General features: G+C 47.6%; 1 protein-coding gene across 3 annotated transcripts in view; it reads left to right on the top strand.

Moving 5' to 3' along the window:
• Window positions 1–12,533, top strand: part of PTGES3 (prostaglandin E synthase 3) — a 207,892-nt gene that overhangs the window by 59,289 nt on the left and 136,070 nt on the right. For all 3 annotated transcript variants that reach the window (XR_013610962.1, XM_078689016.1, XM_078689017.1), the window contains exon 3: window positions 10,949–11,018. Coding sequence is in view for 2 of the 3 variants with exons in the window: in XM_078689016.1 (XP_078545142.1) it covers window positions 10,949–11,018 (70 nt within the window). In the remaining variant the exon portion in view is untranslated. The remainder of the gene's footprint in view (window positions 1–10,948; window positions 11,019–12,533) is intronic.

The raw sequence follows: 12,533 nt of genomic DNA, 5'->3' as shown, positions 1-12,533 counted from the left end.
TCGTGGGAGACCATTTGCTTTCTTGCTCCCTCGTTTATATACCGCTTCCCACTCATTTAACCACTCTCCACTCTTGCGTTATGTACCGTTACCTTACACTGTCTACAACGTTTCTTCTCAAAATATTATTGCAGCTCAACAAATATATAAATCTTTGAGATGCCCCTCCTAATCGCTCCTTCGCACCAGTCTTCTCTGCTGTGGATGCATATATGAGGGACTGAGTATCTGCCATATGACTACGCTAAGGGGGAGCTGTTATTTTCGGACTCTGTTGCTGTACTGTAGTGCAGAATAGCCTTGCCCATCCCTTTTTACTATCCCTGTGCGTGGTGCTGCTGCGCACTTTGTCCCGTGCAGTAATTTCTGTCACTTGCTTCTCATGGCTCTGGCAGTAACCTTTAACTATCAGTGTGCCAAGCATTTTTTTTTTGCACCAAAATCGCCCCTTGTTGTGATGATCTTACCTCACTGCGCCAAAATAGCCTTCCTTTTAGGGAGCATTAATTTGCTTGTCCTTAAAGTGAGCACGGCACAGATTACGTGGCTTTACAGCCGAGAACGAGCGGCACACATTCCTAAAAGTGGTAATATTACCATGGGAAGTTTCTTTTATACAAAATCAGGGGCGTAGCTTCCGTTGGTGAAGTGTCATAGGGAACCAGAGGTGTCGCGGGCCCATTCAACCCTGAATATCGCTGGCTTTTACAATTCAAACAGTAACTAGGGACACTCGGCTCCTTCCTTGTACTAGGGCCTATGATACATCGCTAAACTTTAAACATGCTCAAATAATCCTTAAAGCCGCTGCAGCTACTATCAGGCCACACATGGCGGTGCACATGGTCACAATCAGGAGTATAGGACTGGGCACTCCCCGCCCCCCCCCCCCCCCTCCCCATTTTAGGCCTCTATGACATACTAAATTAGATAGGGGCTGAATTAGAATCGTGCCCCATCTGTACCAACCCCCACCTTCTCCTGTTCTTGGACCCTTCAACCCCCCACCCCCTCCATCTTAACTCATTGCACCGGACTGCTCTCTGCTGGCAACATAGTGGGTGCAGTGCGCCCGAAGAAGAATCTTAATACCTCTAGGTTTCCTTGAAGAGCAGCTTCGGTGTCGTAAATCCTGAAGGGCTCGTGTTCCACAGACAGTAGCTCTACTTCTGGAGCACCGTCAAACCACATCGCCTCTCATCCTTCCAAGGCGGATAGTAGGAACACCGCTATTTAAAAGAAAAATCTTTAACGAACACCAAATAAATATGTATAGTTATTGCTGATTTGTCACACTTATTTTATTTTTGCAGTTCTATGTAATGCGAACTCGGCCTAAGGGCATTGGCGCGCTTTATATGAGCACACGTTACACTACACAAAGTGAGATTTGTTTTTTAGCTTTTAGCCCATCGGAAGATAAGGGGTTTTGTCAGAATCAAAGGCTATCGAGTCGAACCCAGGACTCAAAGGCTCCACAGTTCTAAAGTTGGCAGCTCAGGCAGTAACGTCACAAACCTCCCCAGGATGCCATTACAAATTAAATACATTATTTAAGTATTAATTATTTAAATAAATCAAAAAGCATTGTTGTTTGTAATATCAATACATCTAAGTCACGTAAATACAAAACATGTTGCATTACAAATGCTATAGGTGTCACATTTGCGAAAGATATAACTATTGGCATTGTAAGTGACAGCTATTAATTTAGCTATTTTAAAAAACAAAACATAAATAAAAAAAGTCATTTATAAGACCAATAGCTCAAACTTTCCTAATGCGAGACCTATTGCATTTCCAATGCTTGTTTGTTCTTGCTGGTTTTATTGGTATCTTAGGCTTGGTAATAACAGAATAGAAGGGGGTTCCCCAAGGGGATTTAGGATGCTGGCAGGAAAAAGGGAAAAGAACAACTGAATAGAAACAAGAACTACCCCGCCAGGGTTAAATTTCAAGGTCCCGCAAGGAGATCCTTACTGTCAAGAGAGGTGACCAGGAATACGTGTCAGAGCTGACAATACATCACACAAAATCAAAATCAGTATAACTATTTTTATGAAAATATGTATAATTTATTGGTTATTTGTAAGATTTGAGTTTATATAGGAAATCCATATAAGTGCTTTGAGGGAATATATATATATACATTGATTTAGACTCTTACATGGTGTATATCATAGTTGAAGTTAGACAAAGTGCATTCATTCAAGTCCCACACACTCCCACAGTCATCCACTAAAAATACACTCACTCTCAACAATAATAATACAATCACACATATACAATTATAGGGTTACATTAAGGCCTGCAAAGGACATATCTTATAGCTGCTAAGGCTGAAATTACAACATGGAGGCAGAACAATGTGGACAGGGTAGTCTAACAGACTACACTGGGGCAATCCATGTGGGTCACGCCATTGCTTGGTAATCACTCTGTTACCGGTTTTCTAAATTTTTTCAACGATGGCGAGTCCAGGTCAAGACTAGATAACTGTAATCTCAAGGGGCTCTGACACATTTAGCATTGGGGCAATGCTCCATGTATTCCCAATAATTATTGCATTATCAGATGCTAACTGCTGGTTATTTTCCAGGATGTTGGCCTCAATGACAAATTCACCTATAGCATTGTGTAATGCACTTTTAGGGGCTCCAGTCTGGCTTCCACATTGATTTCCTTTTTAAGCCTGCTCGTGGTTTCCATAAGATAGTTGGTTATAACATTACTGGACTTCCCAGTTTTTGTACTGTTGCTTATTTGCTCAGTTTTTGCTTCCCCATGATATTTAGCCTAAATATCTCCTGCATAAACGCAGAGCACCACATTAAGGTGTTTGACAATAAATTAAATGTTACTGGTCATGCCCAGCATCACAAACCAAGAGAATGGGCCCAGCCTCAGTCGGGCGTGCGCCAGCTATAAGCACAATGGAGAATGCCTCCTCCTGACAGCAGCTGTATGTGATTTGGAGCGGCGGGCCCTGGGACTGTAAGTCCCACTAGGGCACAAACTGAGTTCCAGGCACTGACAAGCCTGAAAAATGACTTCTTTCTAAATTGATCTCGGAATTATTTTTGAGTGGGTCTCATTTATTGCCTCTGGGCACAACAAATGCTTAGACTACCCTCTGATGAGCCCACACTACCACAAAAGAGAGCATTTAATAATATAATTGTTGCCTCTCTTAACCAGAAAGGTTTGCCTGGACTCTTGACACAGTGTACCTTGTTTTGGTCCACTATATAAAGAGCTAGCTTCCTACATGCCGCAAGAGAAGAAGGCATTATGCAGCACATTTAAGTAAATTATGTGGCAAGAAAAAATAAATATGTGGTGCAATGCAATATTTTGTGGCAGTATTCCCAATGTTGTCACTTTTACGATGTTAACATTGTGGTAACAGAGGTTTCATCTTATATTATCAGTTTAATATGTAAAATGCAGGAATCTGCAAATGCTTGCCAGTGCACAACTTATGTAGCCGTTTTTGTACCTTTTGATCTAATTGTGGATTTTTTTTTGTTAACCTTTCAATTGTGTAGAACAGTGGTTCCCAAACTTTTGACTCCTGAGGACCCCCATTGAGTCACCACTGGAAGCCGGGGACCCCCAAGCAATTTGTATGAGTTACATTTCAAATATTAAAACAGTAATTCGAAAAAAAATACACACGTGTGCACACAAAACAAATACTCAAAGTACTTAGGGTCAGATTTACAATAAGTGACGCATCCATGCATATCAGCAGGGATGCGTCACTTATTGTGCGCCATGCCTCCGCCACCATTGATGCGCCGCATTTACAATGCTGCACCTCATGGGGCAAAAAAGCACAGATGCATGACGCATCTGTGCCGTAAAGGTGGCGCATTGCTGGAGTTGCGTCGGAAGCGCGACACAGCTCCAGCAATGCTTTGGGGGGCCGAATCTTCTTAATGCTGCGTCAATCCTTACGCCTGCTTCAAGCAGGCGCAGGGTTTTGACGCAGCATGGGCCCCAAAGTGACTGAGTGAAATCTTGTAGATTTCACTCAGCCAATTTTAGGAGGCGTTCCTGTGCCGGAGCGCCTCCTTCTGGCGCAGGGCTTTACAACGTGGCGCATCTCTCAGATGCGTCACGTTGTAAATACCCTGCACCATGGTGCATCTTTTGCGTCGCTGCTGCATCACGAAAGTGACGCAACGGTGGCGTAAAAGAGGAGCAAGGGGCTTGTAAATCTGCCCCTAAGGATTTTGGGGCCAGATGTACGACCATTTCATTTAGCGCCTCGCAATTGGCGACACATTGTGAGTGGCAAATTGCGAGTCGCTAAATGAAATGTACAACAGTGTGTTTAACACTGTTTCGGATTCCCAATGGGGTCGCAAATTGCGAGGTTCATTAATATTAATGAGCCTCTCGCAATTTGCGAGCCTATTGGGAATGCCAGCCCTCCTAGGTATGGTGCTTGCTGGGCTCTGCAGGCCACCATGTCTGGGACTGCTTTTAAATAAAGCAGTTTAAAAAAAAATGCAGCCCATTTACCATGCATTTTAAAAAAAAAAAAGGAAATGAAACGTTTTCGTTTCATTTTCTAAGGGCAGGCAGAGGTCCCAAGGACCACTGCCTGCCCTTAGAAAATAATTTTGGATGCATTTGCAAAGGGGAAGGGGTCCCCTGGGGATCCCTTCCCATTTGCAAATGCATTACCATCTACTTGAAGTAAGTGGTAATTGCGAGTGTTTTGCAACCGCAAAACATTTGTACATGGTTTTAAGACTCGCTATTTGGAAGGGAATGCCCCTTCCAAATAGCAAGTTGCAAAACCTATTTAGCGAGTCGCAAACAATTTGCGACTCGCGAAATAGGCAATGTACATGGCCCAATACGTTTTTGCATGTGAAAGCGGGTTCACAAACCCGTTCACGCATATAAAACGGATCGTACATCTGGCCCTTAGTATTTTATATTGAAGTAATAGCCCCTCTATCACATGTATTTCATTTGTTTTATAGCATCTCTCATACCATTGTAGGATGTCGGAGCACTTTACATCACACACATATAGAGACATTGAATCGTACATGTAAAACAGTGTGTATATGAAATGTTTAAAGAGTGCTTGGTCTGGAAAAGCACAAACTCAAGATTCAGAACATAACACAGTGGCTAGCACTGACTTTAACATTAAAAATGTATTTCCACCCAAATAAATCTTTTTAGCAGCATCAGGATAATGAATAACTGGGAAAAAACAAAAGTTAATAACTGGTACCATGCAGTTTGCAAGCAGCTCTTTCATGACAGTTTATAGGTCCCTCTGCTACATTACGATTGTCACTTATGAAGTGCACAGTAACAAAAGAATCTCTGTGACAAAAGCAGTAACCATGGACCTATGTACATAAAATGCTGCTTTTTAAAATGCATGTTACACGTTCTTTGCAGTAGGCACATTAACCCTCAGTGTTACATTAGTTAATCAAAGCTGCCACTAAACAAAACTCTCCTCACCTCCAGCAGGTACATTAATCACTGGCTTTATCCTGACACTTTTATTGCTGCTGGAAAGTTGCTATTTATACAAGAAACTTTTCTGTGCTTTTAAAACTGTTGCCTGCGGACCCCCTGGGAATGTCACGGACCCCTGGGGGTCCGCGGACCACAGTTTGGGAAACACTGGTGTAGAAGATTGTGGCAAATCATATTTATATGGAAAACACTGCTGCCGCCGAATTTCATAATTCCATTGGTTTTTAAAGGGCACTTGAGCAAGCATTTTTCTCCATAATGTTGATTCTCTCCTTTTTAGGTTTTGCCTAGCGAAAGCTGCGCTCTGCGCAGCTTTTCGCGCAGGCGAAATCCTGTTGAGAACTGTAGGGTGCTTTGGGTCGGCCCTCGTCATTGATTGGCTGGCTCCGTAAACGGAGCCTTGCCATTGGATGAGGGGCCTGTCCGTCAATGCCGGACCAGACACGGGGGCGTTCCTGACATTCTTTGCCTTTTGCCGACGTCACGCGACGCCGGGAACGCCCCCGAGTCTGGTCCGGCATTGCCGGCACCTCCCTTGCTCTACTGTCATCACCACAACACTGCGCCCATTTTATCCCAAGCTAAAGAGAGGCGCAGTGACCGGGTCTTTGAAGGCCGCTCTCCCAATGAAAACAAGTTTTCTCTCTGAGTCAGCACGAGCAGGAAGACGAGCAGCGCGCCTCCCAGCTGGCCTCTCGCATCAGCATCCAGAGCTGCCCTGCGCGGTGTGGAGCTTCAGAGTGGAGCTTCAGAGTGGAGCTTCAGAGTGGAGCTTCAGAGTGGAGCTTCAGAGTGGAGCTTCAGAGTGGAGCTTCAGAGTGGAGCTTCAGAGTGGAGCTTCAGAGTGGAGCTTCAGAGTGGAGCTTCAGAGTGGAGCTTCAGAGTGGAGCTTCAGAGTGGAGCTTCAGAGTGGAGCGTGGAGCTTCAGAGTGGAGCTTCAGAGTGCAGAGTGGAGCTTCAGAGTGGAGCTTCAGAGTGCAGAGTGGAGCTTCAGAGTGGAGCTTCAGAGTGCAGAGTGGAGCTTCAGAGTGGAGCTTCAGAGTGCAGAGTGGAGCTTCAGAGTGGAGCTTCAGAGTGCAGAGTGGAGCTTCAGAGTGGAGCTTCAGAGTGCAGAGTGGAGCTTCAGAGTGGAGCTTCAGAGTGCAGAGTGGAGCTTCAGAGTGGAGCTTCAGAGTGGAGCTTCAGAGTGGAGCTTCAGAGTGGAGCTTCAGAGTGGAGCTTCAGAGTGGAGCTTCAGAGTGGAGCTTCAGAGTGGAGCTTCAGAGTGGAGCTTCAGAGTGGAGCTTCAGAGTGGAGCTTCAGAGTGGAGCTTCAGAGTGGAGCTTCAGAGTGGAGCTTCAGAGTGGAGCTTCAGAGTGGAGCTTCAGAGTGGAGCTTCAGAGTGGAGCTTCAGAGTGGAGAGTGGAGCTTCAGAGTGGAGAGTGGAGCTTCAGAGTGGAGAGTGGAGCTTCAGAGTGGAGAGTGGAGCTTCAGAGTGGAGAGTGGAGCTTCAGAGTGGAGAGTGGAGCTTCAGAGTGGAGAGTGGAGCTTCAGAGTGGAGAGTGGAGCTTCAGAGTGGAGAGTGGAGCTTCAGAGTGGAGAGTGGAGCTTCAGAGTGGAGAGTGGAGCTTCAGAGTGCAGAGTGGAGCTTCAGAGTGGAGCTTCAGAGTGCAGAGTGGAGCTTCAGAGTGCAGAGTGGAGCTTCAGAGTGCAGAGTGGAGCTTCAGAGTGGAGCTTCAGAGTGGAGCTTCAGAGTGGAGCTTCAGAGTGGAGCTTCAGAGTGGAGCTTCAGAGTGGAGCTTCAGAGTGGAGCTTCAGAGTGGAGCTTCAGAGTGGAGCTTCAGAGTGGAGCTTCAGAGTGGAGCTTCAGAGTGGAGCTTCAGAGTGGAGCTTCAGAGTGGAGCTTCAGAGTGGAGGTGCAGAGTGGAGGTGCAGAGTGGAGCTTCAGAGTGGAGGTGCAGAGTGGAGCTTCAGAGTGCAGAGTGGAGCTTCAGAGTGCAGAGTGGAGCTTCAGAGTGCAGAGTGGAGCTTCAGAGTGGAGCTTCAGAGTGGAGCTTCAGAGTGGAGCTTCAGAGTGGAGCTTCAGAGTGGAGCTTCAGAGTGGAGCTGCAGAGTGGAGCTGCAGAGTGGAGCTGCAGAGTGCAGATTCAGAGTGCAGAGTGGAGCTTCAGAGTGCAGAGTGGAGCTTCAGAGTGCAGAGTGGAGCTTCAGAGTGCAGATTCAGAGTGGAGCTTCAGAGTGCAGAGTGGAGCTTCAGAGTGCAGAGTGGAGCTTCAGAGTGCAGAGTGGAGCTTCAGAGTGCAGAGTGGAGCTTCAGAGTGCAGAGTGGAGCTTCAGAGTGCAGAGTGGAGCTTCAGAGTGGAGCTTCAGAGTGGAGCTTCAGAGTGGAGCTTCAGAGTGGAGCTTCAGAGTGGAGCTTCAGAGTGGAGCTTCAGAGTGGAGCTTCAGAGTGGAGCTTCAGAGTGGAGCTTCAGAGTGGAGCTTCAGAGTGGAGCTTCAGAGTGGAGAGTGGAGCTTCAGAGTGGAGAGTGGAGCTTCAGAGTGGAGAGTGGAGCTTCAGAGTGGAGAGTGGAGCTTCAGAGTGGAGAGTGGAGCTTCAGAGTGGAGCTTCAGAGTGGAGAGTGGAGCTTCAGAGTGGAGCTTCAGAGTGGAGAGTGGAGCTTCAGAGTGGAGCTTCAGAGTGGAGAGTGGAGCTTCAGAGTGGAGCTTCAGAGTGGAGAGTGGAGCTTCAGAGTGGAGCTTCAGAGTGCAGAGTGGAGCTTCAGAGTGGAGCTTCAGAGTGCAGAGTGGAGCTTCAGAGTGGAGATTCAGAGTGCAGAGTGGAGCTTCAGAGTGGAGATTCAGAGTGCAGAGTGGAGCTTCAGAGTGGAGCTTCAGAGTGGAGATTCAGAGTGGAGCTTCAGAGTGCAGAGTGGAGCTTCAGAGTGCAGAGTGGAGCTTCAGAGTGCAGAGTGGAGCTTCAGAGTGCAGAGTGGAGCTTCAGAGTGCAGAGTGGAGCTTCAGAGTGGAGCTTCAGAGTGCAGAGTGGAGCTTCAGAGTGCAGAGTGGAGCTTCAGAGTGCAGAGTGGAGCTTCAGAGTGCAGAGTGGAGCTTCAGAGTGCAGAGTGGAGCTTCAGAGTGCAGAGTGGAGCTTCAGAGTGGAGCTTCAGAGTGCAGAGTGGAGCTTCAGAGTGCAGAGTGGAGCTTCAGAGTGCAGAGTGGAGCTTCAGAGTGCAGAGTGGAGCTTCAGAGTGCAGAGTGGAGCTTCAGAGTGCAGAGTGGAGCTTCAGAGTGGAGCTTCAGAGTGGAGCTTCAGAGTGGAGCTTCAGAGTGGAGCTTCAGAGTGGAGCTTCAGAGTGGAGCTTCAGAGTGGAGCTTCAGAGTGGAGCTTCAGAGTGGAGCTTCAGAGTGGAGAGTGGAGCTTCAGAGTGGAGAGTGGAGCTTCAGAGTGGAGCTTCAGAGTGGAGCTTCAGAGTGGAGCTTCAGAGTGGAGCTTCAGAGTGGAGCTTCAGAGTGGAGCTTCAGAGTGGAGCTTCAGAGTGGAGCTTCAGAGTGGAGCTTCAGAGTGGAGCTTCAGAGTGGAGCTTCAGAGTGGAGCTTCAGAGTGGAGCTTCAGAGTGGAGCTTCAGAGTGGAGCTTCAGAGTGGAGCTTCAGAGTGGAGCTTCAGAGTGGAGCTTCAGAGTGGAGCTTCAGAGTGGAGCTTCAGAGTGGAGCTTCAGAGTGGAGCTTCAGAGTGGAGCTTCAGAGTGGAGCTTCAGAGTGGAGAGTGGAGCTTCAGAGTGGAGCTTCAGAGTGGAGAGTGGAGCTTCAGAGTGGAGCTTCAGAGTGGAGCTTCAGAGTGGAGCTTCAGAGTGGAGCTTCAGAGTGGAGCTTCAGAGTGGAGCTTCAGAGTGGAGCTTCAGAGTGGAGCTTCAGAGTGGAGCTTCAGAGTGGAGCTTCAGAGTGGAGCTTCAGAGTGGAGAGTGGAGCTTCAGAGTGGAGAGTGGAGCTTCAGAGTGGAGAGTGGAGCTTCAGAGTGGAGAGTGGAGCTTCAGAGTGGAGCTTCAGAGTGGAGAGTGGAGCTTCAGAGTGGAGAGTGGAGCTTCAGAGTGGAGAGTGGAGCTTCAGAGTGGAGCTTCAGAGTGGAGAGTGGAGCTTCAGAGTGGAGCTTCAGAGTGGAGCTTCAGAGTGGAGAGTGGAGCTTCAGAGTGGAGCTTCAGAGTGGAGCTTCAGAGTGCAGAGTGGAGCTTCAGAGTGGAGCTTCAGAGTGGAGCTTCAGAGTGGAGCTTCAGAGTGCAGAGTGGAGCTTCAGAGTGCAGAGTGGAGCTTCAGAGTGGAGCTTCAGAGTGGAGCTTCAGAGTGCAGAGTGGAGCTTCAGAGTGGAGCTTCAGAGTGCAGAGTGGAGCTTCAGAGTGCAGAGTGGAGCTTCAGAGTGGAGCTTCAGAGTGCAGAGTGGAGCTTCAGAGTGGAGCTTCAGAGTGCAGAGTGGAGCTTCAGAGTGGAGCTTCAGAGTGCAGAGTGGAGCTTCAGAGTGGAGCTTCAGAGTGCAGAGTGGAGCTTCAGAGTGCAGAGTGGAGCTTCAGAGTGCAGAGTGGAGCTTCAGAGTGGAGCTTCAGAGTGCAGAGTGGAGCTTCAGAGTGGAGCTTCAGAGTGCAGAGTGGAGCTTCAGAGTGGAGCTTCAGAGTGCAGAGTGGAGCTTCAGAGTGGAGCTTCAGAGTGCAGAGTGGAGCTTCAGAGTGGAGCTTCAGAGTGGAGCTTCAGAGTGGAGCTTCAGAGTGGAGCTTCAGAGTGGAGCTTCAGAGTGGAGCTTCAGAGTGGAGCTTCAGAGTGGAGCTTCAGAGTGGAGCTTCAGAGTGGAGCTTCAGAGTGGAGCTTCAGAGTGGAGCTTCAGAGTGGAGCTTCAGAGTGGAGCTTCAGAGTGGAGCTTCAGAGTGGAGCTTCAGAGTGGAGCTTCAGAGTGGAGCTTCAGAGTGGAGCTTCAGAGTGGAGCTTCAGAGTGGAGCTTCAGAGTGGAGCTTCAGAGTGGAGCTTCAGAGTGGAGCTTCAGAGTGCAGATTCAGAGTGGAGCTTCAGAGTGCAGAGTGGAGCTTCAGAGTGGAGCTTCAGAGTGGAGCTTCAGAGTGCAGAGTGGAGCTTCAGAGTGGAGCTTCAGAGTGGAGCTTCAGAGTGGAGCTTCAGAGTGGAGCTTCAGAGTGCAGCTTCAGAGTGCAGCTTCAGAGTGCAGCTTCAGAGTGCAGCTTCAGAGTGCAGCTTCAGAGTGCAGCTTCAGAGTGCAGCTTCAGAGTGCAGCTTCAGAGTGGAGCTTCAGAGTGGAGCTTCAGAGTGCAGAGTGGAGCTTCAGAGTGGAGCTTCAGAGTGTCAAGAGCAATGCCAATAGCTCTAACTTTAACAAAGGCAAAACCATTGCATTGTAAATGCTTGTTTTTGTTCTGAATAAATTGCACTAAAAATGTGATTTCAGCATGCCACTAAATGTGCTTATTCATCTTCTAGTTGTCTTGGAGGCAGCGACAGTCTTAAACACCAAAATGAAGTTGAACTTTATCAATCTATTGACCCAAACGTGAGTACATTTAACTTTTTTCCTTTATTTCTTAGGCACCTGTTGGTGTCAGCAAGCTGCTTCACTGTGTTTTAACGTCTGTCTGATTGTAAATTTGTAGTGTTCATGGAGGCTTGAGGATGGAGTGAATTGAATTCTGTGATCGAATTCAGTATTGTTTAGAGTCTTAAGTATTCTTTCTTTGTATTTTTTAAATTCCATGAAAAATTCATTAAGGAGCTTAAAGAGCCAAATGTTGCCTTGTGGCTGCTGCAGAATGCTTGTGTGTGGTACATAGCAATAATAATTTGTTTCTTGTTGCGATCTTTATTGTGAACCGTATTTTTTTTACAATATTTTTGGTTTTGCGATTGATAACACCAACAATGTTCATGCAGACAGAATTTAATTTTCAGGACAGTATTTCACCACTCCTCTAGTAAATCCATTATCGCCATTCCAGGGTTGACTGGAACTGCGTGATCAATGCCATATCCCAATTCTGCACACAGTTTTCCAATATTTCTGTATGGTCACACATGACAATATATGATCGAAAGTTTCCTCTTGAATTGCACATCTAGTTCAGTGGGTAGGGTCTTGCTCTTCCAATGCACCAGAGCTGTGTCGGTCAATAGTGAAATCTAGGGAAGTTTTTAAATTGAATGAGGCACAATCTAGAGACCCGGCGAGGCACCTCATAGTCATTACCTTCCTCCAGTCATCCTCATCCAGGTCTCCTACATGTAGAGTCCATCTATTACGGAGTTGTGTAAGGGTTTTTGAAACTGGCGGCTGATCGTGTGCCCAGTATTTGGGGTGGAGGGCTTTTCTGAGTGAACTCCTAGGCTCAGGCGTGTGGGAGTCTGGAATATATTGCACTTTCTTCCCCTTTTTTTCCCCCAACCTGATATCGAAGAAGACCAGGGATAAGACCCTCCCAAAGCAAACTAAACACTACACTAATTGCCGTGCTTGGTCCTACGGAGATGACATGCAATACTCTCAAAGTGTAACCTGGTACTGACACGTCTATGAATGTGATCCTAAGGGCAATTGCAGACAGGTCATTCGAAGAGCCAGGTCTTGAGGTCCTTTCTGAATTGGTGCAGTGTCGGGCTTCGTCGGATGCGGCGTGGGAGTTTGTTCAGGTCTTGGTCGTGCAGTAGTAAAAGGATCTGCCAACCGCTCTAGCTTGTGGATGCGGGGGACCGTGGCTAGGGCGGGGTCGGCAGAGCGGCGGTTTCTCTTGGAGCATGGAAGGAGATTTGTTTGAGGTATTGGGGTCCGGTGTTATGGAGGGCTTCATAGGTGGGTGTGAGCAGTTTGAAGGTAATTCTTCTTTCGACTGGACCAGTGGAGGTAGCGGAGGTGTATGGTGATGTGGTCCTGTCATAGGATGTCGGGGAGAAGTCTGGCTGAGTTGTTCTGGACGGTCTGAAGTTTGCGGAGGAGTTAACTCCCCTCCCATATAACGTATGACTGAGTAACCCTCTCTATGCTCCCTTTATTCTTTGCCTTCATTTATCTAGGGCT

This window comes from Lissotriton helveticus, chromosome 1_1 (genome assembly GCF_964261635.1).
Source record: "Lissotriton helveticus chromosome 1_1, aLisHel1.1, whole genome shotgun sequence".
NCBI classification, from domain to species: domain Eukaryota; kingdom Metazoa; phylum Chordata; class Amphibia; order Caudata; family Salamandridae; genus Lissotriton; species Lissotriton helveticus.
The sequence above is the reverse complement of the archived record's forward strand: the minus strand, read 5'-3'. Positions and strand labels throughout refer to the sequence as shown.